General features: G+C 39.2%; 1 protein-coding gene across 2 annotated transcripts in view; it reads right to left on the reverse strand.

The window, feature by feature from the left end:
* The window catches only part of BMP5 (bone morphogenetic protein 5), a 62,012-nt gene extending 36,351 nt beyond the window's left edge, over positions 1 to 25,661 (reverse strand). Inside the window, exons 1-2 of one of the 2 annotated variants that reach the window (XM_027787843.2) lie at positions 25,444 to 25,661; positions 24,472 to 24,839 (exon numbers count right to left, since the gene is read on the reverse strand). In XM_027787843.2, coding sequence (XP_027643644.1) covers positions 24,472 to 24,721 — 250 coding nt within the window. In that variant the 5' untranslated portion in view covers positions 24,722 to 24,839; positions 25,444 to 25,661. Of the gene's footprint in view, positions 1 to 24,471 lie in introns of both variants that reach the window. The other variant, XM_005238117.4, reaches the window with a different exon arrangement.
* Positions 25,662 to 27,449: the final 1,788 nt, after the last annotated feature.

Genomic DNA, 27,449 nt, shown 5'->3' on the forward strand with positions numbered 1-27,449 from the left:
GTATTTATTCAACAGGTATTTACGAGCATGCATGGGTAACTAAGCCCTACTCACCATGTGTAAGTATTGGAGAAATGGTTGTCAAATAAAAGGTTTAAATGCCAGTGCTCCTGGCTTGTTTCATTTTTATTTGGATTTGAGGTTTCCTTTTGTCTAGTTTCTTACAAGTACCCTCTAATTAGTAATATTAGTTTGGAAACAGCAGTTTTCTCCCTATATATTATAGTTTGGTCAGAACTGTCTGCAATACCAGCAGTGGGGCTCTCTCAGAACCAGTCACAACTACTAAAAGCATACTGATAGCTTCCTGATGGGCCTGAAATTAATTTTACAGCTCACATAGATAGCACTTATCTGTGTTTCCATGTATATCCAAGGTTAAACCTCAACAAGACAGCACCGCCATCTGAACGGAACACAAGTTCAAAAATTCCTTGGATAAAGACAGTTTTTACAGACAGGCCAGGACTTGGGAGTAGCAACAGCCTGCAGAAATGAAGGGTTGCAGGAAACAGGCACCGGACACTGAAAAACCCCAGCCCAGGGAGGTCTCACTCTCCGTAATGAAGCCAGAATCTCAAATTGCGAATTTCTGTTGGCCAATGTACAAAATGTAAAAACAAATTTTACAAATTTAGACAAGTTAAGATCTTGCATTATATAGTAGACCATAAAAAAAAGTAGCGATGGTGATGTTGCAATAATGACTAATGGCTAGAATGATAGCCAAGTTATAAAAGCAAAATGTTATTTAATGATATTGAGTATTTTAATACTGAAAATAATACACAAGTCTTGATCCCTTCTGCATTTAATAAATGCCTTGTCAGGGAAGACCATGAATGCTCAGTAGGGTATCTCTCAGCTCCTTTGTCCTGCTGAAAAGGCATGAGTGCAGGGGGGCACCTTGTCTCAAATATTTTTATTTCACATGTGAAAGCTTTTCAACACTGGCAGCCCAAAAAGTACAGGTTAAGATCTTTGAGCATGCAGTTGTTCCAGAGCGTTCTCATGTCATTCCAGCTCTGCTTGGTTCATCTGCCAAAATGCATCTCTGTGGGACCGATCACAGCATCTAAAAACCAGTTGACCAGAAAATCAGGAAGTCCTTTTTTAACCATTGGAGGAATATAATCTTTCTAAGTAAAAGTAACTAGAATGTTAGGGTCAATGCTGATTACAACAAAATTCTTCATTTGCTCTCATTGATCAGAATTCTTAGCATAGACTTATAAAAATATTTTTTTTATACCACCTGAAACTAATAGATGTACCACTACGATTACATCAGACAAATCATGGCTCAGGGGAATATAACAAACACCTGTGTGTAAGATGGGAAAGAAAGATATTTTCCACCCATGTGGCAAACTGATGAAATATTCATACTGTATTAACACTAAGCCCAGCTCTAAGAAGCAAGAAGACAAATTTACACCAAAAAGATACTTGGGAAAAAGGGTCATCTTTTACATCAGGAGAAAATACTATGTATTAATTTTCATTAACAAAAGTATTTGCCTTCTGGGAAAAAAATAACACACAAAGCACATGTACGGATGGACAGTATAATAAGTAATCGGTATTTTACCAATGCAGCTATAAATGTCTGATTAACCATTGACTAAGCTTAAAAAATGTAAAAAGTGCTAGCAATGGGTTTAGGTCATAGTGCATGAGGGACTATGAGATGTGCTCTTTCATTAGTGATTAGCTCCCCACTGACATGTGCTTTACTTTTCCTGAAGAGGTTGGTATGTGGTGACACATAGGGAAAGTGAAAACTTCTTTGGCAAACCAGGGAACAAACCAAAGATATGTTGTAATAAGCTGATTTTTCAATGGAAGATCTCGACTAGATTCACAAAGAGTGAAACCTCACTAGTCAATGTCACTGTTTAACTACTAGATATACATGCCAAGGCAAAACAGAGGGTCTTACAGACAGTTGGTAACTATAAGGGGCCATTTACACTAATCTCACTGAATTTCGTTGTTTGACTCTGAATTCTTTGTATAAGCACTAAGTAAACTGGTCAGTTTTAATCATTTTAAGGTGGTAAAGGTTACAGTAAGCTGATACACTACAAACGACACTCATTTACATCTTGAATATAATGAAATGATAGTTTATCTACAGTGAACACTTGTGGTTATCTGACAAAAACAGGTCAAAGGTTCCAGGCGTTTTCTCCTGAAATTACTCAGTGCTGCCTCTAATGACTGATAATTGAAAGCAGAGGCTGGAAATATCAAATGTGGTAGGTGACAGATAAGCAACAGATTAATGCAAGTACTCTGTTACAGGACACTAAAAGGTCAGAGGCCCTAGGAATTAGCTATTGTGCTACTGTGAAAAGACAGACATCAAATAGCTGTTTACCTCATTCTTGCTCTTCTCTCCAGCATTCAAATTCTAGAAACTTGTTCTCTCTTCCAAGATTAAGCTATTTAAAGTGACTCACTTCTTACAAATATGGCAACAAGCATTTTTGTAGGGCATGTGGAGAGGAGAAAAGATGTGATCCTAGGGAAGAATGCAGGATATTTTTTTTTTTTTTTTGTAAAAAAAAAACCAACCCAACCAAAACAGCTATGCTATTTGTAAATATTTTAATGAAATGCAGCAGAGAGAGGTTAAGGAGGACATCCATCAGAACATCATTCTCAGCTGAGGAGACCAGATAACATATTTAAATAAATATATTTTAAAGTTTGTAGCTTTGTTTAGTCCTTTACGTGGTAGGAAATTAATATTAACTTTAGAAACTTAGATTAAGCTTATCTCAGCAAGTATATCTTTCATCTTTTTACTCTGGAAGTCCTAAAAATCAAAAGCTAATTCAAAGTTTGTTGAAATAAATTACAGATTTTTCATTCTGCACATTGGCCTTTGAATAAGGACTACAGTCTTTTAAAAAAAAAAAAGATTCTAAATCAGGCAGGTTTTTAAAGTCCAAAATACTTTTCCAAAGTGATTATTAAAAAAAAAAATAAAAATAGACAATTTATACACTTGTCTAAGCACTACTGCATTAATAGGTTTAATCTGTTCTATGGAATGGTAGGAATCCTGGTCTAGACTCAGGAAATCTATTTTGAGTTGAACATTGAAATTGATAAAAATAGTCATCTGTCCTTAAAGGATTGTTTCAGACACCAGAGACAGCTGCCTGATATAGTCAATGGAGAGACACTTCTGTTTGTTAAGGGTCAACTGTCTTGCACCAGCCAGTAAGAAGAGCAGAGGTGTTTATCTACATTTCCCCTTTAGTCATCTGAAGCTCCAGAGAATAGGACTAAGAGATAGCCCTTGGTCCATCAAAGGGCATTTCAATCCCTATCAGCTGCTTTCAGCCTAACAGCCAGGGTGCTGAACAGCCCAGATGTGGGACATCCCAGGCCCTTGCACAGAAGAAATACATAGGTTGGGACTCAAAATGAGAATGAATTAAGTTTTTTCTCCCACATCTGATTTTTTAATTTGTTTGACATTAGGCATGGACTAGATAATCATTCATCTGAGTGTTTTAGCTGCAAAGCTTCAGTTATACGCCCACCAGCTTGTTCTCCTTTTAATACTAAGTCTTCTGCATTTCTTTTAACCAATTTTCAGCAGAGTGAGGGAAGGCCAGTGCCCCCATGCATATTCTGTAGGCAGTAGTAAGGGAAAGTGGCTGATAGATGCTTAATAACCCTTCATTTCCCTCTCCATCTCCCTTCCCATGCTGAGGTAGGAAAACACATTGCACAGGCCTCAGTTATGTCTGTCCACGTGTCTTGGGGATGTTCAGAATTCAGTTTTGGAACTGAGATCTTTTGGGAACTCGTCTCCAATCAAAATGGATCAGCCCATACTCAAAGCTCAAGAGCAGATGTATAAGGATGTGGCAGAAAGCCATGGCCTCTCTCAGCTCAGTGCCCACCACGACTGACACAGGTGCCAGACAGAGCTCCGGTGGGAACCCGCTGCCACCCAGGTGCAGGGCCGCAGGCGGTGCCCTGCTCTGACCCCAGTGCCGACCGGCGGCAGCGAGCGCTCCCGTGGGAGCTGCACCCGGGCAGAGGGGATGCTCTGCTCAGTGGCAGCGCTCTGGGGAGGGGGGAGGGGGCTGGGGAGCACCAGGGTCAGGGAGCCAGAGAGAGAGAGACACTACTGGGATCACACCCTGCCTTCCCGAGACAGCCCCAATGGGCAGACAGATGCGTGACGGGGGGGATTCCCTATCCTCTCTCTGCCTGGCTGAATGCAGTGACGTAGGGGACAGGGGGCAATGGGGACAAGTTCCTGTCTGGCACAGCAAGTGTGTCCCCTCTGTGGCCACCCCACCGCCCCAGGTCCCCTCGCACAGCTGGTGTGAGGCTCAACAGGCGGCACCGAGCAGTAACAAGGAGGGTGGTTCGTCTAGCATGGAGGTGTCGCCCAGGCTAAGTCGGCCAATGCCCTGGGTCAAAACTGCTTCCGTGAGGTAAAAAAGACGGGTCATTGCCATCGGAGACTCCCTGCTGAAGGGAACAGAAGGCCCCGTGTGCAGGCTGGACCCACTTCTCAGGGCAGTCTGCTGCCTCCCTGGGGCTTCCTACCATCCTACAGCCCTCAGGTTATTGTCCATCATTGATTTTTCAGGCAGGCAGCAATGAAGGTGCAACAAGAAGTCTGCAGAGACTCCAAAGAGTCTTCAAGGCCTTGAGATGGCTGGTTAAAGGATCAGGAGCGCAAGTGATGTTCTCCTCTATCCTTCCAGTTGCAGGGAATGATGAGGGAGGAAACAGGAAGAGCCAGCAGATCGATACCTGGCTCTGAGCCTGGTGCCAATGGCAGAATTTTGGGTTTTTTTTATCATGGCTTGGTCTACACAACACCAGGCCTGCTGGCAACAGATGGGGTACTCCTGCCTCAAAGGGGGAAAAGCGTCTTGCACAGGAGTTAGCAGGGCTTATTGAAAGGGCTTTAAACTAGATTTGAAGGGGGAAAGGGAGAAAAACAGGCTTGCTACAAATAAGCCTGGGAGCAGCATGCCAATGTTTGAGGGACAATGTACTGGCAAGGCCCTTCGGTCTGCTGTCTTAACAGTGCTAGGAGAAGCAGATCCATGCAGCAGTAAAGACACAAATGTTACTAATGTGTCAGAAACCACAGAAGCACCCAAGAATGGTCACATAGGAATTAGAGCTTCTCCCCCAAAAAGGTGGTGAAATCAATAACCCAAGTGAAGTGCACCTACACCAGTACACGCAACATGGGTAGAAAACAGGAGGAGCTGGAAGCCGTTGTGCAGCAGGAAGACTGTGAAAAAGTTGCCATCATGGAAACATGGTGGGATGACTGGCACAACTGAAGTGCTGCAATGGATGGTTATAAACTCCTCAAAAGGCAAGGAAGGAGAGGTGGTGGGGTAGCCCTGTAAGGAAGAGTTTTGATTGTCTAGAACTTAATTATGGTGACAGTAGGGTGAAGTGTTTATAGGTGAGAATCAAGGGGAAGGAGAACAATGCAGATATCATGGTGGGAGACTGTTACAGACCACACAACCAGAATGAAGAGGTAGATAAAATACTCTATAAGGATATGGGAAAAATCTCAGAATCATTAGCCTTTCTTCTTGTAGGGAACTTCAACTTACCAGACCTATGCTGGAAATACAATACAGCAGAGGGGAAACAGTCTAGGAGGTTCCTGCAGTGTGTGGAAGGGAGCTTCCTGACACAGCTGATGAGTGGGACAAATTGGGAAGGCTCCCTGATGGACCTGTTGTTTGTGAACAGAGAAGTACCTATGCATGATGCGATGGTTGGAGGTTGTCTTGAGCAGAGCGATCATAAATTGATAGAATTTTTGATTCCTGGACAAGTAAGAAGAGGGGTCAGCAGGCGTTCTACCTTGGACTTCTGGAGAACAGACTTTGGCCTGTTTAGGAGCCTGGTTGACAGAGTCCCTTGGGAGACAGTCCTGAAGGGCAAAGAAGTCCAGGAAAGCTGGATATGCTTTGAGAAGGAAATTTTAAAGGTGCAGGAGGAGGCCACCCTCATGTGACGAAAGACAAGCTGGCGCGGAAGAAGACTGGCCTGAACAGAGAGCTTTGGCTGGAACTCAGGGGAAAAAGGAGAGTCAATGAACTTTGGAAGAAGGGGCAGGCCACTCAGGAGGACCACAAGAATGCCATGAAGTTCTGCCGTGCTAAAATTAGAAGGGCCAAAGCCCAACTAGAATTTAATCTGGCTACCACTGTAAAAGACAAGAAAAAATGTTTCTAGAAATACATTGGCGACAGCAAGAGGGCTAAGGAGACTCTCCATCCTTTATTGGATGCAGGGGGAAACATAGAGACAAAGGACAAGGAAAAGGTTGAGGTACTTAATGCCTTCTTTGCCTCAGTCTCTAATAGCAAGACCAGTTGTCCTCCAGGTACCCAGCCCCCTGAGCTGGAAGACAGGGACAGGGAACAGAATGAAGCCCCCATAATCCAAGGGCAGATGGTCCGAAACCTGCTACACCACTTAGACACACACAAGTCCGTGGGGCTGGATGGGATCCACCCAAGGGTACCGAGGGAGCTGGCGGACGTGTTCACCGAGCCACTTGCGATCATTCATCAGCCGTCCTGGCTGACCGGGGAGGTCCCAGCTGAGTGGCAGTTAGCCAGCGTGATGCCCATTGACAAGAGGGGCCAGAAGGGGGATCCAGGGAACTACAGGCCTGTCGGCCTGAACTCAGTGCTGGGGAAGGTTACGGAGCAGATCATCCTGAGTGCCGTCATGTGGCACGTACAGGACAACCGGCAGGTAAGGCCCAGTCAGCATGGGTTTAGGAAAGGCAGGTCCTGCTTGACTAACCTGACCTCCTTGTATGACAAGGTGACCCACTTAGCAGATGAGGGAAAGACTGTGGATGTTGCCTACCTAGACTTTAGTAAAGCCTTTGACACCGTTTCCCACAGCGTTCTCCTGGAGAAACTGGCTGCTCACACTTGGGTGGACGTACTGTTTGCTGGGTAAAACATTGACTGGATGGCCGAGCCCACGAATGGAGTGCTGGGGAATGGACTTACATCCAATTTGCCAGCTGGTCGCAAGTGGTGTTTGCCAGGGCTCAGCACTGGGACCAGTTCTGTTTAATATCTCTTTCAAAGATCTGGATGAGGGCATGGAGTGCACCCGCAGTAAGTCTGCAATGACACCAAGTTTGGGCAGGAGTGTTGATATCTTCTTGAGGGCAGGAAGGCTCTGCAGTGGCATCTGGACAAGCTGGACCGATGGGCAGAGGCCAGCTGTAGGAGGTTCAAGAAGGCTCAGTGCTGGGTCCTGCGCTTGGGTCACAATAAGCCCACACAGCGCTACAGGCCCAGGGAAGAGCGGCTGGGAAGCTGCCGGGTGGAAAAGGACATGGGGCTGTTTGTCAACAGCCAACTGAACGTGAGCCAGCAGTGTGCCCAGGTGGCCCAGGCAGCCAAGAGCACCCTGGCTGGTATCAGAAAGAGTGTGGGCAGCGTGACTAGGGAAGTGATCGTCCCCCTGTCCTCAGCACTGGTGGGGCTGCACCTCAAATCCTGTGTTCAGCTTTGGGCCCCTCACTACAAGAAAGACGTCAAGGTGCTGGAGGGTGTCCAGAGAAGGGCAGTGGAGCTGGTGAAGGGTCTGGAGCACAAGTCCTGTGAGGAACAGCTGAGGGAACGGGGGTTGTTTAGTCTGGAGAAAAGGAGGCTCAAGGAGGACCTTGTCACTCTCTACAGCTGCCTGAAAGCACGAGGTGGGTGTTGGTCTCTTCTCCCAAGTAACAAGTGACAGGACAAGAGAAACGACCTGGAATTGTGCCAGGGGAGGTTTAGACTGAATATTAAGAAGAATTTCTTCAGTGAAAGGGTGGTCAAGCATTGCAACAGGCTGCCCAGGGAAGTGGAGTCACCACTCCTGTAGCCATTTAAAAGACATGTAGATGTGGCACCGGACATGGTTTAGTGCTAGGTTCATGTTTGGACCTGATGATCTTAAAGGTCTTTCCCAACATAAATGATTCTAACATTCTGTGATTCCCTAAATCAAAGATGTAGGCAGACAATGAAAATAGGTGTCCCAAAAGTTACATTCCACATGTATCCTATTTTAAATATGAAACTAATTGTTAGAAACTTAATCCAAGTTCTGATCCCCTTCCACCTGCAGCAAAACTATTTCCATAATCAATGGGAGTTTTACTTAACTAGGGAGGGCAAATCTGCAGAAACTTAATTGCAACAGATCTGTTTGTTAATAACTGCTTTATTGCACTACTATATATTTGAATTTCTCTGTATTTATTATTATTAGACTGGTTATATTTAAAGTAATTATAGATTAACAGATGTGGTTTTGAAAGAATGATGTAAATTGCTTTTACATAAAATATACTTACTAGAACCCAAAGCTGAAACTTGATAGGTCATGTTCTGATGCAAGTTACACAGCTGTAAATTTAGAGTTATTTCACTAAAATCTCTATTTTCAGGTCAGCTGCTGACATCAATGAGCAGCATTTGGCTATGTTGCTTAACTAAATCAGGAGCAGTGAAAATTGTTTAATAAAATACTGTGCAGTTAGTGGCAGTTTCAATAAACAAAAAATCACCTATTGTTTATTGAATCCAGACTTTTAATGGTAGAACATCCCTTCCATAACTGCACAGATTTACTGAACTGTATGAATTGTGAAGTAATTCAAGTCAAGATACAGTTAATGAAAAAAACCCTTAAGTAACTGCAACAGAATCTAAAGCAAGAATGAAAAGGAAAACCATATCTAAAAATTAAAAAAAACAATAATACATTGTCTGGACTTTTTTCAAGCACATATCATTTTCTTTCTTTATCCTTCATAGAAGAAATATATTTCAATATCCCATACTTTATAAAAAAAAAAGTTAGAATATTCATGTATCTTACACAACAATTGAATATTACATCATTTGAGAATGACCAGGAAAGAACTGTTTTATTATTTAAATGTTAATTTCTTAAGTTTGTTTTTGTAGTCAATACGATCTGATACATTCTTATCAATTAACAATACATACATTTGAAAAAGTCAAAATAGTTTGAAACATGGAATTATTTTTATGGTACACTTTGAAATTATATGATTTCCACTTTATAATCCCCTCAAAATGTACATTCAGTGTATGCAACTTTAGTAAGTGGTAGGCAGCAACTGGGCAAATAATAGAAGTCACAAAAACCTGGCAGTATATAAGTGAATATGTTAAAAGATAATTTTTTTCATTAATTATTTTAAGAATTGGAGCTCAATTAGTTATTAAAAGCTTCCAGCATTCACCCTGAGCAGGAAAGAGTTCCCGGGAACCATGCAACAGTGCCTTCCAGCAGCTGTTGTATGCACAGACCTAAAGATACGCATTGACCAAAAAGGCGTAACTGTGCTTGGCTTTCTCACACACAATCTCCCTGGTATTCTGTACACTGTGAGGTTACCTATGATGCCTTCTTGTTACTTTACACTAAAATATGGGATAAAATAGGTGGTTTAATAGAATTGCTGATCTTCATTCAATAGCCAATGTTTTGTTGAAAATTTCATTGGTAAACATACGTTATTCATCAATTTAGTCTTCTTCCAAGTCAAAGGCACTTGCCCAACAAGTCAAAACGATTCTATGCTGCAGCTGCTCCAATAATACTTAAATGCTGGAAGGCTTTCAGTTGTTGGATACAGAATAAGCGGAAAAGCAACACCCTGTTTGTCTTATGCTAGTTTGATCCTGACCAATGCAAGAGGAGGAGTGACTAACCAGAATAAAGAAATTGAGTTTTGGAAGTGGACAGAATTATGAGAGTCTAAGTCTGGGTATTATCATAATTCTAATATAAAAGTAAGTTGACGAAGTCATTCCTTGAAATCTAATTTTTCTTCTGATTTTGATAGTATAGTGCCCTGTATACTTCAGCCTCCCAAATGGAACCTTTCACTTCAATTTTTCAGCTGTACCATGAAGCAGAACAAAAGGTACACTGCATATATGTGCTTTTTAATTCTACTAACAGTGGTAGAATGAATCTCAGCTGAATCTTCATCCATAAATTCTGCAGTTGAAAGTGCAGCTGGTCACAGCTTCTAGGATTAACAGTAATACGTCTTATTTGGACCTATTTTGTACTGTCAGTAGTAACATATGCCAAAAGAGAGAAGCATGGCAGCCAAGGGTCTGGGAGGAGGCGATGAAGGAAAAATCACATTCAGTTTCCTATTTTGAATGTAGTAAGGACCCTGTGATTTCTTAATTGTTTTAAGTCACACTGTATTACAAAGGCACTCCAATCACACATACCTATGTTAAAAATACGTATCTACTGGATTTTTGGTTGTGTTAATTTTAATCACTGATAAATAAATCTTTACTTGAAAGAATAGAACAGATCAGAGAAAAGATCACTGTATTAGGTAGTTCTGAGCTAATGCATAGATAAATTAGCTAATCCTTATACCACCATGCCTGAGGCTGTTAATTTTGTTTACATTTTCAGTGATGTCTATTTTGCCTGGGCTTTGGCAAAGCCGGTACATTTTGATACCATCTGTCAATAGGCTTTCATTTTTTCTCATATTTAATTTTGTTTTTCTCTAATCACAGATCATCACAAAGAAAACTAACAATTATTCCCAGGTTTCTGACTGTGTGTGAAAGTCAGGATGTCAGACCAACACAACCTCAAGGTTAACAAATGACAGAGAAAAAGATCCCTCTTGGGTTCAGCTGCAACTGAACAGGAACAAAAGTTATACCTCTGGGATCCAATGGTCAGAAAATAGGTGTAAGCTCTAACTGTTTTGACACTGTAAAAGTATACAGATGGAACATAACTTCTGAGGAGGGTGAAAGGGCATATATCATCATAGGGCAACTGGCAGGGGAGTAAAAGCTAAACATTAAAGCCCACTCTATCTTCCCACATCTCCTTAGTTCCTGCTGATGTTAACCCTCTGCTCACTTCCACCCAGAGATGGCAAGTCACTCCACCATTTACCGTTCACACATGGATGTCTAATAAGTGCTACCCATTTTCCACCGTGAAATTTTTTGGAATAGCTTCTATGAAAGTTGTATCTGCGTGCCAAACTGGATATGACTAGATAGGAACTGTTTTCTGCCTACCATGTCCTCACATCTGTGTATTTTAATGTTACCTATACCCATTAACACTGACCAAACATTCCATAAAATACCATCCAGCTGTAACGGTGATGAAGAAGGAAACCTTCAAGAACATCTCATTTAGAGAGTATAAAAATGCTTTATTACATATTAATAAATTAAAAATTATGTTTATATGCTGTATTATAGATGGGATATTAAATACTTTTAGAAAAATAGCTGATCACAGGCCATGCACTTAGCTGGTATGGCAGCATGGCTCAAATGAATTCAGATCCTCAGATTTATACTTTGTGTGCACAAATGTATACTGGACTAATCGCTGTACTGAGTCTGACCTAAAAAATTAAGAATGTAAAGAGAATGGAATTTCATCTTGAATAAATTGTTAGCCCTCATTTTGAAGGCTTGCCCTGATCATGCTTGCTATTGGCCAACACCAAAGACCCACCTAAGAGAGCCCGAGCAGTGGTGCTGAGAAACAGTTATGGGGCCAGAAGCACTGCAGGGACTGGGCCTCCCAGACATTACACCCAGGAGCAATCAGGAGGAAGATGAGGAGGAAGAGCAGCCAGGATACTGGGCAGCAGTGGTGAGGAGTGGCACTTCCAGGCAGAAGGTTTAACAGCCAGTTTGGGAGCTGGCTGTGATTTTAATAGCTCGTTACACTGATTCAGACTGCACCCTCTCTTCTGCAGTTCTGGTAACCTAATCTGATCATGATTTATTCTCACAGTGAGAGATTATTTCACCCACATGTAATCCCCCATATGGAATAAGTGCCCTCAACAAGAAGGAAACACCACCTGGATTATTTTTTTTTTCCTGAAAGAAACTTAAATCTTACCAAAGTTAATGAACATTTCAACCCTCTTTCAGGGGAGAAACTCACTGACTGTTAGTGAATTAAAAAACCTCTGTGTTGGCCATCCAGCATTATACCTGCACTGCCAGAGGAAAGGAAAAACTATCTTCACAGAAAACATCTGTGCCATGAAAAAGCTGAGATTATCTCTGGGTAACGTGACAATAGGTGGTGATCCCTCAGAGTAGGTTACTTCAGACACCCCAAGGGAGAGAGATGCTGGAGTTTCAAAATTACATAAAAAGCAAGAAAATAATTTCCAAAGTAGAAAGAAAAAGCATGACAGTTTGAGCATACAGAATTGTTCATCCAACAATTGTCTGAGTAAGATCACCACTCCACTCAAAAAAAAATTAAGAATGATTGATGATTGGTGTCAATGCATAAGAATAAGATCCCACCCCCCATCTCTGCAACCACTCTATCAGAGTCACAGAATGGCTGAGGTTGGACGGGACCTCAGGAGGTCATCTGCTCCAATCAGCCTGCTCAGGGAGGGCCACCTAGAGCTGGTCGTCCAGGATCCTGTATTTTCACTGTTATTCCACCTGGGACTGCATTTCTCATATTCCTCGCCAAGTTACTTACAAACACAATACCATTGTAGAGGTATCTATAGGTGTAACACACTCGAGAACAGCAAGGATGATCTCATGAAGCTTGGATTATATGTTATAATACTGGCTTCTCTCCACTCCTAATAGCTAAGCTGATGGGTCTCACACAAAATTTGGGTGTATTTCTGAGCAGAGGGTAAGAACGAGCAGGGAGTGGGAACTGACCACTAACATAGTGCTTTTATTTCAAATGCAGTCTTTTTGGTACACCACCATTAACAATGTTTGGCATGCATTTTACAGCATCTGATCAGCCTTTACCTTTGCAGATGTTTGCAGTAAAACTTTGTTTCTACTAGGGTTAGAAGTGACTACTGCCCTAATCTTTGGTGATAGGCCTGCTTTTCTTTTTCAAGCCATTTAGAACCACCTGTTGCTCATCCCCAAAACTGCAGGCATCACAGTCTCTTCTTTTGGGGGCTTGCTTGCACTCCCATTTTTATGAGAGCACTCTACATACAAATATGGAGAAAGCAAAACACAACTACTGGGAAAGCAAACCGAGGGCAATATATTGTTAATTTTAATTGCATTACTCCCTCTGTTCTGACCCAGTGAATTGCGACATGGACTTGATCTACTTGGTATTCAGTCCATAGCATAAACCGCCTCTGGATTTTCCATTACCATATGTATAAACATATATACGCACATACATATACATTTCATAAAATATTATTTAAACTATATATACTTAATATATATGCTATATTATAATATATATATAATCTCCTTATAAGTGTGTTCTCATTACAATATACAGCCTCAATAAACATGATTATTAATTTAATAGTTTAAGAAGTGATTAAAAAATATTACTTTTTGAAGACAGATAGTTGATAGCTATAAGGTGACATTAATAAAGGAGCACCCCAAGGAATCAAAGAAAAGAAAACATTATTCTGAAATCATACATAATTTTAAACTACTTTGATAAACAATACTATGTTGTGTCACATTACACGAATTCCTCAAAATTCTGAAAAGTAAACCAACCCACCCTGAAAGTCATCATATTTAATTGTATGATTTCAGTTACACTTACTATTGCTTTACACCAAAGATGATTTAAACTTTATGATCTTTTAATACATTAGGACGATATTCAGCAAATTCTGTTTTCTTTTTAACCATATAAGCTTGTAACTTAAATCAACATTTAAAAAAACATTTAGCTATGCAAATGCAATTGTTTGTAGTTGAACTCTTAAGTTTAACCTTTGCTACCTGAAAGACTTAGTACAGACTTTTAGCCTTACCAACAATACTGTTCAGTTCATGGTGATAATCATGGGCAGTACTGTGTCAGCCTAGAGTCTCACAGCACAAGTAACTTGAATATGACTCATGCTGGATGATAAAGCATTTACAATAATGCAATAATTATGTGTAGTTTACTACTACAGACAATTAATTCTTCACGGCACTTCATTCTCCAGTAAGTCTAAAACACTAACAGTGTTTTAATAAAATAAAATTGAAAGTATATTCTTTTGCCTTGTGATCCTTAAAGTCTTAGGACTAGGTGTCCATGTGGTATTAATTGTTTTATAGCTTCTATTCCTTTATTTCTTCATTAATTTTTGGAAATCAAGTTTACTATAAACTTGTTTATAAGTTTGTGAAAAGTGAGCTATGAAACAACAACAGTAGAGCAAGCATATGCATGTGTGTATATATATTGTCTTTAGTGAGAGGAGAAGCAATATGGTCAACCCAATGTGTTTCAAAAGCCATCAGCTATATAAGAAGTGTTCAGAGTTGCTTTCTGGGTCTTTAGAATGCCTATTTTCAAGAACAGCATCTGGTTTTGGATGTTGATTTGTTTTTGGTTTTGTTTTTCTGCAACTACAGGGAATAATTGCTGCTCTTTAGTGAAACCTCAGATGTGCCCATAAATCATCAATGCACAGGAAAAATCTCACAGCAAACATTACACAAGTCTCAAAAAGCTCATGGGAACTGGCAGTTCTAGGGAAGCGTAAGGACCTCTGAAGTTTTGGAAAACCACAGAGAGATCACTTGTGGCAACAGAGGCTTATCTTTTTTATATCATATGTGAACTTCAGCCTTGCAGTACTGTTGATCGGTCTCTCACTCCTCCCTTGATCTTTTTGGAGAAAGCTCCAAGCCAAGAATCAGAGAGGATTCTGCCCTCTCAGCACAAAGAAAATTTTGTGATTTTATTCTCAGAAGTACCAAGGATCCTAAATGGATAAGGAACAGTTTAAGGATCCAATTTTGCAATCAATTAGACAAGGCACAGCTCTTATTGACCTAGCTACGACATTACTCAGCACCTCATACCACTGAATTCTGCTGCCGTTTTAGTCTTCAGCTCTTTGGAGCAGATCCATAAACTCTCCTCCTTATTGCAAAACGTTACAACAGGATGTAATTAAGTACAATTAACAAGGAGGTCAAACGGTCATCTGATAAACACTGGCCCAAACAGGCAGCTTGAAAGGTCAGTGCTGCTAAAGCCACATAGTGTTGATGGGAAAGAATATTATGATTTAAGGGGGAAAAAATCCCAATGACTAAAACTGAAGAGATTTACATGCTTTCTATATTACATACACAAAGCCGTGCACACAGACTTATAGGCATGCACACATGCCTCAGAGGGGCACAAATCTGTATTCTGAGATTAAGAACTAAATTAGCCACACATCATGTCTCCATTGCACTAGATCTGAAATCTCTGTTTTGGTGCTTTAATTCCAGTGTTTATTTTTCATTATTCTGTAAAACTGTTTTAAGAACAGTAAGTAGACTTTTTGCCCTTATAAAAGGGCTTTTTTTAGCCCTTTCTAAAATAACGCTTGATATCACCATGAGGAAACGCAAGGTGTTGCAAGGAGCAAGGTCTTTTACAGAGCACACAGCCAGAGTAAAAAGAGGCATCACAAGATGAAAGCTATTCCAAAACTCTGCAAGGTCAATGAACGAGAGTACACAGAAGTGAAAATGAACACAGAATTATTTGCCCATCCTCACTCTATGGACTGGAAAACAGAAGCACACTGTTCCCATTCTCTAGCTGAGGTTTTTCAGGTTTTTCCTATTCAGCTGCTCAGAGATTTCACTCTCTGACTTTCAGGTTTGGAATAAGCTGGGGCAGGGACACACCCACTGCAAAATATTTGCATCCATTTTATGTACAAGGCAGCAAGGTAACCTGGTCAGGAATAGTAGATTAACCTCTGGGATCACTAGCATGTTATGACTTGTCATTATTGACAGATACCCCAGCTGAGGTAACCTTGGGAACAACCTTCTCAAAGCTATGCTCCTGCTGAATCTCAGCCATCATAAATCACCAAAAGACTACAGCTGTCATGGGGTTGTATGCTGGCTTTGCTTTTGCTTCCCTGGCTTTATCATCCACACTACTGTTCTCCCACTCTTTGTCTCATCTAAAGATTTTGCAGACCCTGCCACTAGAATCCCAAGGCTACAGGCACCAGGTGCCATCAGGTGCCATCTTCCCGCAGCTCCAAAATCAGACTCACAAACCATTCAGTGTCCTTGCTCTTTCCCATTCTGTAGTCTAGGTTTGCCAGGACAGAATTTAACACCTCTACCTCCAAAACTGATGCCATCCATATCATGAGTCCAGAACAGTATCTTTCTGAAATGATTTTACAGTACCTTATAGTTGAATACCTACTTATATTTCCCCCTCACTTTTCAAAAAGGGATGTTTTAAATGGATATGCCTAAACAAATTGTTATTCAATTATAATAATTACTCTGGATTAGGGGTACAGCTTTTCCAGATAATATGAACATAGCTTCATTAATTTGACTACAGTCAAATACATGAAATGAGAGCAACAATAATTTCATTTGACAGACACTGTCTACAAAGGGATAGAATCACAGAATCACTGAATCTGGAAAAGATCGTCAGGTTGTCATGGGGTCTGAATGGGTAATATTGCTAAGTCAGATAAAGATAAACCTAAAAGAAATTTCAGCTATTCAAATTCCTACCTCCTTCTGATTCTTCTCCAAAAAGGAGAGTTAGATGGAAATTTGCTTCTGCCTAGCCACTGTTTGTCAGCTATGGTTATATATTGTGTATCAGCACTAGCTGTCCTGATTAGTTTTCTGGGCTCTGACTCATTAATAATTGTCTGTTTGCCCTGAATTACAGTGGGAAAAAGAGTCAAGCCACATTCTGGTAAGGTGCACATGCCGCTGAGTTGTATAATAGTGGTTGATAAAGCCAAGTTCTCAATCTATTGCACTGGAGCAGTTGCTCCAAAAGAGTTGGGAAATAAACGTTTAGATTCACCTTTTGCAGCATCTCTCAATAATAGCAGGAAGTTTCTGAGTGGAGAGCTGATCTGTAAAACTCTCCTTTTCTACTTGTTGTACAGTCATTTATTTGTATAGAAACAAATTCATATTTGGTACAAAACACAAACCAGCTCCTTCTTGGTGTACCCCACCCACAATCTTAAATAATGTAGTTGTCAGGGTTGACAAGTTTTGCCTGCTGTAGCATTTCTGTGTTTTATAGGAAATTTTAACCAGGGGTGTTATTTTAAGAGATGAGCAAATGGGGAAACCCCATGGCCTAGCCAATAAAATATGAACTTTAGGTGCAATGGAGCACTCATAAATATGACTCAGAACAAGGGGATTCATTGTTTCTCCCGACCCCTTTTAGCTGCTCCTCTGATCTCAACCTCTCTGTGTGCGTCATGGCAACCCTCATCCTTTAACCTGCGGTTTTTAAAAGCTAGCTTCTACATTATTTATGGCTGCAAATGTTAGTAGCCCGTCTGTGTACTCCCTGCACACACATAGTGAAGGGTGGGGAGAGCTGCATTTCAGTTTGTGAGGACAAAAAATTTTGCCTGGGGAGCCAAGTGCCTGGGGAGGTTGAGGTAGCTGCTGTGCCATGAGGGATTGAGAAGAAAACTGCTCCCTTCACCTGCAAGGTGAAGAAACTTGTATGTGGACTCACTTTCTCTTTCATTTGCACATTATCTAACTTTAGCATTTTTTTTGCCCTTTCTTCTGTCGGCATGCACCTTCTTCTCCCTACCATGATGAACTTCACTTTTGTAACTCCTCTGGTATGGGAAATGTTCCGAGTGCTACAACATCAAGTTCCATGTGAGGCACAAAGGAGCAGGACTAACTGTCCCAGTAATACCAGTTCCTGCAAAGGCTATTTCTCTGTTGTCAGCCTTTCCCATGCCCAGCAGATCTGTGTCCAGCCCTGCACATTGGCCGTTGCCTTCCAAGAAGAGGGCTGTTCTCCCTGTAAATTTTGGCCTGTGCTTTGCCATTTTTCTCTCATGCCTGCTCTCATTCCTTCCCTCCTCATCTCCTGCACTGTCACCCAGTCTCCCCACTTCTTGGCCTTTAATCCCTTCTGCAGCCAAATGCCACTGACATAAAACTAAAGTTCAATGACCTTGCCTAGGCGGTGGGGGTTAGAGACAAGGAAAAGGAAAAACAGGAGAGGATGGGGAAAAGTGTGGGAAATAATTATAAAGTCTGGTAGCAGCCAGAGCTCTCCTGAAGCCCTGGGGAGCCTTTCTTTAGCTGGAGGCTGCAATTGGCACTTCATAAACTGTTCATTCTCAGCTATGTAGAAACACCAGACAACACCTAGAATGATCAGACTGTAATCAATCAATTTTCTGCAAAACTCTATTAGTTAGCGGGCCTATGAAAGCAAGCTGAAAGGAACCACCGTGGCTAAAAAGAGAAGAGAAAGGAACTGCCCATGTTGTAATTACCTCCATAACTCAGGCAGTAAGTAGGCAGGTAGCCATGGTAACATTCTTTGCATAATTTAACATTCAGAGAAAATAATAACAGGAGCAATAAGTGTGGGGGATCACGTATGTGCCAAAGTTGTCCTGTTATCTAAAAACCGGAGTTTCAGAGAAGAACCAAGAGGCTTTCCATCCACTCCATGGCAGGCGGATTCCTCCCCTACTACCCTCCACACAAAGGCATCTCCACAAGCCTCCCTCTTTCTTTTTCATGGCTAGCCAGTTACTTCAAGATTGTGTTTTCCTGGGAAAATATGCACTGTACAATACATACAATCACGACAACCCCACCCAAAGTCTGTGTTTAGTCTGGAAAGGAGCACTTTCTAAAGAAGAAGCGGAACTCAGTCAGCCGTTCTTCCCAATGGGAAAAATATTATTAATAATATATATTTTTATATATCCATCCATATACACACACACATATATATATATAGCTTTTCACCATGCACGTCTAACCATCTGCTAAATCAGTTTCTCTTCAATTATCTGCAATTTCTTTCAAATCTGTCGGCAAGGAAAGTCAGACAGTTTTATACCCCAGTTAATGGAGAGCTTGACATTTTTTTGGCTGGGTAGACACAATAATTTACTTGGATTTAAAGTGTTAACTTTGGCAAAAAAATTAATTGACAGTTATAAAAACATTATTTTGTTAGATGATATTTATGGATCACACACAAACCTATTTTGAGGTAGAGCTACACAGTTCATAAGGTTCATGTAACATGAGAGATTTCAAAGGAAATGTAATATATTTCAATATAAAACAACAAATGTAGTGTAATTCCAAAACGGAATATGGAGAATATTTCTTGCTCAAAATCAAAAACAATCCCTAACAACACTCTCTGTCATCGCACAAAAATTGTTTAAAACTGCCTAATGAATCGTAAGGATGGGTGAGAATTTTTACGGAAAGACATCCCATGGGTAAAGTCCTTTTGTTTTTGAAATAAATAAACATATATTGCAAAAAACCTGTCTTAATATTTAATTTTATCATAGAAAATTATTTCATAATTAATAGTTATTTCTATTGCCTGATTGTGTACCTAGGTCACAACAAGTTAGTTCAGCTTACTGATTTGGTGATGAAAATTTTATTAAGGGAAAAAAATCTTAGGATTTCAAGATGCCAAATGAGGTCTACTTTGGGTGAAGATTAAAGAAGAACCATTTGATCTAATTTGCTTTAAATTTTATGTAAAAGACTGAAAAAATCCATCTTATTGACTTTGGGTTGCCATTCAAAAAATCTTCACCAATATTTTCTCATTTTTTCTCAGTATTGATCCAATTCCACAATTAAAGGCATGAGGCCTATTTGTTATTTAACACATTTTATCTCTGTAATAGCATCCCCCTGTTCAAGGCAAGATAATAGCACTATTTCTGCACTTCAGTTAAGGCTGTGTCAATATTTTCATTAGAAGCCTGCATTTTACGGACTAAAACTGTACCACAGCCAAGGAAATTCATGTAAGGTTAAAATTAAGACAGCAACATCTGAAATTCAGTGGAAAAGAAAGAAAGTGTACTCATTCCTAAGCTTTGAGGAGAAAAGTTAATGATCCTAAGGCCTTTCTGTGTGTATCCTTCAAACCTAGCTCCCCTTCCACAGCTCCTGGCATTTTATAGCTTAGCACTCCATATCCCTCACTGATGATATGTTAGCTGTTAGTGGAAAGTTGTAGAAACTGAATTATTTTAATTTAAGAAAATAGCTACTATATACGCTCAAGGTCTGATTGCAGTTAGGAATTCTTTCTTTTTTGTGTGTAACAAAACTATATTTGTACAGGTATTCGGTGTGGATCGATGTACTGTAGGTTTCTTAAAGTTTCTGCCATGTTAGCATTCTCCGATGGACACAATGGGCTGTAAATCTTGTGAATTTATGTATTTCCTTAGTGATTCAGGTTTTAAAGAAGAACATAATCTTCAAGATAGTGTACAAACTTTGTGTAGAGAAGCTGGAGAAATATGAACAGTCGTCTGTGCCTCAAACCAGCAAAAGGTCTGATTTAAGAACTGATCACAGCATGTGTGGTTTGAGGATTATTATAATTAAATTGCAGAACCATATTGTGTGTGAAAGAGAAAAGTTGTCCTTATGGGGTATATTGGTTACTTTAAAATTCTCCGTCATATTTAATCCTTTTAAAAATCAGAATGTATAGGTCAGGGTCACAAGTTTACTAGTGATTTTCACATTTGAGTTAGTGAAATTAATTTTATATATTAAGAAAGAAAACATGACAGAAAACCACAAAACTTGTATATATTTATCCTGTGTTATAGGAAGTTCATAACAATTCATAGGAAAATATTGAGAAAGAAAACAGAACTGCTTAGCAAATGCAGTAATCTGTTTAGAGAATAATTTACAGGTATGTTGTAAATAAATGAAAGTACAAGCCATTTGAATAGCATGAGAAGAAACACTTAAATGTACTGGATTTGATGATGACTTTTGTGCTAATGGAAAATTCAGTCCTAGAAATGTTTAAATGAAGTTTATAAAAGTGCTTCTGTTTCTCCAAGCCTCAGTCATGTACGTATTTTTTGTTCAATCCCTCTGTTTTGGTGAAAGGTGAAGAGTGGGAACACTAACATTCATCTTAACAAAGTCCTTCCCTAACCAAATTTTGAGTGAGCAGAAAAGTGAGTGGGACTATATGAGTGTTATTCGTCTGTTCTCTGAGGAACAGGGTATCCTATATATGTCATTTTGGGAGACTGGCCAAAAAGAAGATGCCAGAACTCTAAACAGCCAGGGCTTTGCAACAATATAATAAAATATAACAACAGGATAAAAAAAAAAAAACACCCAGTGAGGAAAACAAAGTCCTGAACTTGTAGGTGGTATAAGCAGATCTTTGAAAACCTCAGTGTATTTATTGAAGGATTTATTCTTTGACTGCCAGACCAACCCCAGTTAACTCTTCTGTTACACTCATCGATATTTATGGAGAGCTGCCAATGCACACAGTCTTATATAAAATACAGGACAAGACATAGTCTCTGTCTTGTTGTATCATTCAAGAAAGAAAGAGATGAAAATTCTGGTATAAATTCCAGTATAAAGAGCAGGTGTTTACAATTTTAACTTCAGAAGTAAATTCAGTCTTGTTTTCCTCCCTGGTTGCTTGACAGAATTACAGTTGGCATTCTCTTGATGATTATTTTTTGAATTTGTTTTTGAAAGTGAGGTATTTGCAACTCTTACAGGTTGATTTTTATCTAAATTAGCATATAAGTTTCAGTTTTTATTCTTTGATGTAAAATTATTCGTCCTTGAATCTTTTTTAACTTTCCTTTTTAATCTCATTCAGTCTTCTCATTCTTATGCTTAATAACTCCTATCCAACAACTCAGCTACATATTTCTTGTTTTAATATATGTGCCTTAAATTATTATAACTGGCTACATCTATATACAGAAGTTTCAATTTAAAATATCATGATGATTAATAAAGCTTTATAATTATACCTTATGTAATTAATGGTGTGCAAGTATGAACACGGTGACTACTATTTCCAGAGCAGATTAATTTGATGCAAGTTGACTGAGGCTTCACATCTAAAACCAGTTGAGTTATTACTGTGCTGCATCAGCATTTATTGATTTTAAGGTACAGTGTTAGCATTCACTTATCACTGCATATTTTTCCCCATTGTACATTAAAAGAGCTTGCCCTCATCTGTCACAATCTCATACTGCATAAATCATATAAAATGGTTACCTATTTCCATGATTTATTTCATTTTTATGTTAATTATACTGAAACATAGGATTGTTTAATAAAAATGTTGAAGCTAATCTATATTGGTCATCAATATTTCTTACACATGTTACATGGTGGAATGTGTGATAAACCACAATATCCAACATGTATGGAAGGGCATTTAAAGTGAATTAGGATTTAGACTCACTTAGTGCTGAGACACATTTTAGTTTTACAGAGGCAAAAAAAATCCTGGTATTTACACAGTATCTTTTTGGAAGTTAATGGTGTCTATTAATCATAATCACTAGAAAAATAAAGCATCTCATCCCCAGTTCTCACAGTTTAGAAACATAAGATATGCTTTAGCTTCTCAGAATTACATTCTTAGGCTTCCCAACAAAATGAGACAAATATTAGAAACTTCTCAGCCAAGACAAGACACTCAGTGGAAACCTGCATTCTTCCAGAGAGGGTTTTTGTCCGGGGAAGTGCAGCAGGATCAGGCTAGGACATATCTGACACTGAGCCTTCAAAGACTTCTACTCATGCACTGCAAGAAGTCCTTTTGAAATCAAAGATGTTTCATGAAATCAAAGGCTAGGTCCCATGTAAATAGTCCTCAGGGTCACTGATTAAATGGTCTGCGACATATTTACTGAGGGTATTTCTCAGGACACACGAGGAAAATTTTTGCAGGATCAAGGTACTGACTTAGGAGATCAGATCATTTCTTATTTTCCTTTATAACATTCCCATTTTAAATTCAGCTGACTCCAGATACTCTGGGTAAATTGAGGCATGCGATGATAACTTAAAAGTAATACCCAGATAATATGACACTTTCTTAAGGATGAAGAGCACATTTTCAAAAAACTGAGATTTCCGTTTTTTCTAATCTGCTGTTTCAGGGGCAAGAGTAACAAGCAAATGTATTGTAGAGTTATGGACATATGTTACTCTTAAGGAAAAAGATCTCAGAATTGAACACTTCCTTATCTGCCACATAATTAATGAAAAATAATTTTATTATTATGACAGCTAAAGTCTAGGGTTTCATTTCCTAGAAATTCAAGTTGTTGAGGATTTTAGCATTTGGAAACATTTAATCCTGCAGAAAGGATTAAAGACCTGGTAGACATAAAAGGTACAGAACGTATGTGATAATCTGAAGGTATTTTGGAACGCGTGCTGTTGTTTAAAAAGTTTCTACAGAAAGTATTATCCTTAAAAGCAAGAGTTCATCAGATTTCATACTAGCTTATTGAGAAAGTTCAAATTTTCAATTATATCTCTTGCTATTTAGATCAAACAAGACAGGTTTTTTTAACTAACTTTATGAGTCCTGCAACATTTCAAATACTTATAAAAATAGTAAATACATTTCATGAATTATTTGAAGCTTTCTTAATGAGATTTAAGTTGCCTTCTATTAAAGAAATCTGTAACTGCTTTTTTAACCACAATGTAACTGGTAAGAATGTTTATTATACTCAGAAGCCAATATAATTTATTTTTATCAGGTTTTGTGTCTGAATTGATATCATTTTCAAAAGCATTCTTTGCTTGCATGTTTCTGGTGTTTAATACTCTACTTGTTATTTAATTTATTTATGACACAGAAAATAAGAACCAGTGCAGACTCTGAGCACCATGGCAGTATAATAAAACACAGTCTGTGGTTATTAAATAGAAATAACAAAGAAACAGCAACAGATTATTTAAAATCCAGCCATCCAGCTGTAAGGATAATAAAACTCTGACTCTTACCAACAGAAAAAAAACCCCCACAAATAACCTAAGAAGTATTTTTTATTTTTTATTTTTTTGGGGGGGGGGTAGGGGGGTGGAAATTGCTTAACTTTTCCTTTCTCATAACTTTGTAGGCTTTAAAATATTAACAACTGATATTTGTTCATGTCTGAGCTTTAAGCAAAACAGTGAGGGAAATAACCAAGCAATAGGCATAAGTGTTTGATTTTTTAAGATTTAAAAAAAAAAAAAAAAAAAAAGGAGTTAGTTGGCCTAAGGCTAGAATTTTCATTACATCAATGAAAGAAAGAAAACAGAAGCCAGCAGAGGGGAGTTATAGAAACTGACTTTATATAAACAGTGAGAAAAATCTTTTTCCTTGGCCACCTACAACGTAGCTATTTACCATCAGTACAACTTTTCTTTTACCAGTGGCACAGCAGCCTGGGCCCAATCCTGCCATTTCAGAGCAGGTTATGGTCCGGCCGAAAGGTTTGCCCCTTGCAAGATCAGGTTAACAGTTTGTCAAATAGAGCAAAAACAAAAAAAAATTTCCACGTACCTAAATTGACAAAGCTCATGACCATGTCAGCATCATTCAGAAAGTTGGTGTCGTGCAGGCTGGCTAAGGGAGGATTCTGTGTAGTCAGGGGGGTCATGCGAGATAATTGTATTCTCCGTGAATATCCATTTGGAGAGGCAGGGTATCCTTTCCGTATCCCTCTGCTTTCCCCTGCCATTGATCCCTTTAGTGAATACTCCAGCTCCTCAGTATCCTCTTCATTTGTCATGGCATTATACAGGTCCAGCATGAAGAGGGGTGCAGAAGAAGCCTGCTTTCCTGGTGAAAATGGCCTGGGTCTGTGAGGTAAACCCAGGATAGAGAGAATCTCTCTCTGAATCTCCCTTCTCTCATGGTTCCGCAGCCTCCTGTAAATAAAACTTGAATGGACATGATTGTCTCCTAAACCTCCCTGTGCGTGACCCACCAGAACCCAGCAATTCCAGAGCAAGCCCACAAAAGCTTTGAGCGCAGTTAGGTTCATCTTTGAAAAGAAAAAGAACAAGGAAAAAAAAATCTAAAAAATCTTTTCTCCTACTTGTTCTGAGTTCCTATGAGGTCTGCTTTCCCAGTGGCTGAAAAACAAAATTTACCTATTCTTCATGTCAATGTCATCTCTAAACGTAACATCTTTGGTGATTTCTCTCCCCCCACCCTGTTTAAATATTATGGAATGTGTCAGGTTGCAGTTATTTCTAAGAAAGCTGAAATTCAGATTTCCAATTTTCCACTGTTGTTATCGTTTTTTCTGCATTTATGGAGCAGAAGACCAGTATTTTGTCAGTTGACCTAGGCATTCCTATATAAACCTTAGATAACCAGGTCTTTGGTGGGGAGCTGTATTAGCAAGAGCTGTTCTTCTGACACATTGTAGTTCCCAGAGTTATCTTCCCTCGTTATTCTGAGTTCTTCGTACACCTTGCGCTCTTCCCAAGATAAAATCCTGAGTCACAGATTTGTCTTGATCTGTACCTTGGTGGTGTAACACATATTTGTCCAGCAGCCTGGTGATAACTTTAACATCTTTTGAATCGCTTGAGTGTAAAGTAATTCTAAAGCATGTACTAATCAAATTAATGTGTTGCCATGAATTTACTCGCAAAAAACCCCTTCTGTAAATCCATTCAACCCTTTTCAGCTTCTGAACTGTTATTTCCAACTCTAGCAGGCACAAATATAACAGCTCTCTTCAAGAGAGATCTAAAGACTAATGTAAGCACAACCCTGCTGGGAAAGAAGAGGCTTCTCATTGTAATTTGAAACGGGTATAGCAAAAAAGTCCTTAACCCTTCTCTTGCCAGACAGAGCTTTAAACCTTCCCCCCCCCCCCCCCCCCCCCAGTTTACAGTAATATACCTAATTGTGCCTATCGGGTGGTTTTTTCCTAACAGCTTGCAGAATCAGTTTTAACTTTAACGTTTTTAGGATATGCAGATAGCTAAAGGCATGGCGTAATGTGGAAGCTCTTGTGAGTCTCCTTACGAGTCTATGGTTTAGTAAACTTGGATAGGAAACTCTCTTAACAGACTAAAATAGCATCTCATTAATTCAAGAAATGTTTATATTTTAGGTAAGTTTAGCAAACAAAGGTGACCTTTTTAATAAACTCCATAGGAAATTTTGTCAATAAGGCTTGATTCACTCTTTTCTAAAAATGTTGGGAATGCAGTCTGAATGAAAACAAATTTATTCAGCAAGCAAGATTTCAAGTTATGCATAGCCAATGGTGTAATTATGGTTATAATCACAACGTTCATAAACTGTAATTTGCAATGGTAATTTATTCAAAGTACATTTTGACTCACAAATCGCTATACTACATTTCCCAGTAAATATCAAAAACTAAGATTTAATCCCACAGCCTATTATTAACTGGAGAAAGAAACAGCTTAACTGAAGAATTAAGAAGTATTAAATAGATTTTATAGCTGCTGCCCATGAAGTTAAGGTTCAGCTTAGAATTTTTTGACAGCCAGCAACTGGTGTTTTCCTCTCACTAAAACAAAATCACAGTGTTAAATTTCATATTGCTCAGATTATTGGCGGTCGTTTTCCCCACTCCTATAATTTGCATTTGGCCTTGAGGAGACTTTCCTTTGATGAAGGGGAAAAGAAAAGGACAAAAAAGGTTAATACATGACACTGAGAAAAAAAAACAGGTATATAAAATGCATCCCGTTGGGTTTTCCCTTACATGACTAGCACCTACTCAGCAAATCACACAGTTCTTGAGTAAACTTGGGAGTGTGACAGCAAATATAGTCACACCCTAAGAAGCCAGGAACAATTTATCTAGCATATTAAGCACAAATGAGCTTTTCTTATATATTGTGAGTCCTAGTCTGTACAGTCTAGTCCAGCTATGATTAAAATATAGCTGATGCTCTCTCATAAATCAGCACACGTAATGGACAATGCTTCTCCCAAGGAAGGATTTATCTCATAATAGACCTGCTGAATTAACATTAAAATTAGTTATGAAGCTCTTTAGTAAAAACCCTATTGTTCTCAGCAGAAGAGCAGTCAGAATCAGAATACGTTTTCTCTCGTCGTTGAGGTTTGCCCTCAAAATCCATGTTACAAGAAAAGTATTATTTCTTGCTTTTGTTTTGCTTTCACTTGTCTTGCTCAAACAGTTGCAATGATACCTAAGACTTTACCATACATATGTCTTTTTTTAATTTGGCCATCACATATCCTGCAACAAGGTTTATTTGACTTTTCCAGCAATATATTTCCTTTTTTTCCCTAAGCATTCATAAAAGCCAGTGGATTGATTGCTCAGAGGATTTAAGTCCTCAGCCCATCAGTATGTCCAGCAAAAGAAACTTCCTATATTATCCCACTAGAGTGTTTGGAGTTCCACATTTAGTTAATTTTTTCCCATTCAAAAAGCCAAAAATGCCCTCAAGTTTGAGGATGCTTTTATGTAGTGAACACTTTTCCAGACAGAAACTGAGTAAGAAAATACATAAACT

Source organism: Falco peregrinus, chromosome 7 (genome assembly GCF_023634155.1).
Source record: "Falco peregrinus isolate bFalPer1 chromosome 7, bFalPer1.pri, whole genome shotgun sequence".
Classification (NCBI taxonomy): Eukaryota; Metazoa; Chordata; class Aves; order Falconiformes; family Falconidae; genus Falco; species Falco peregrinus.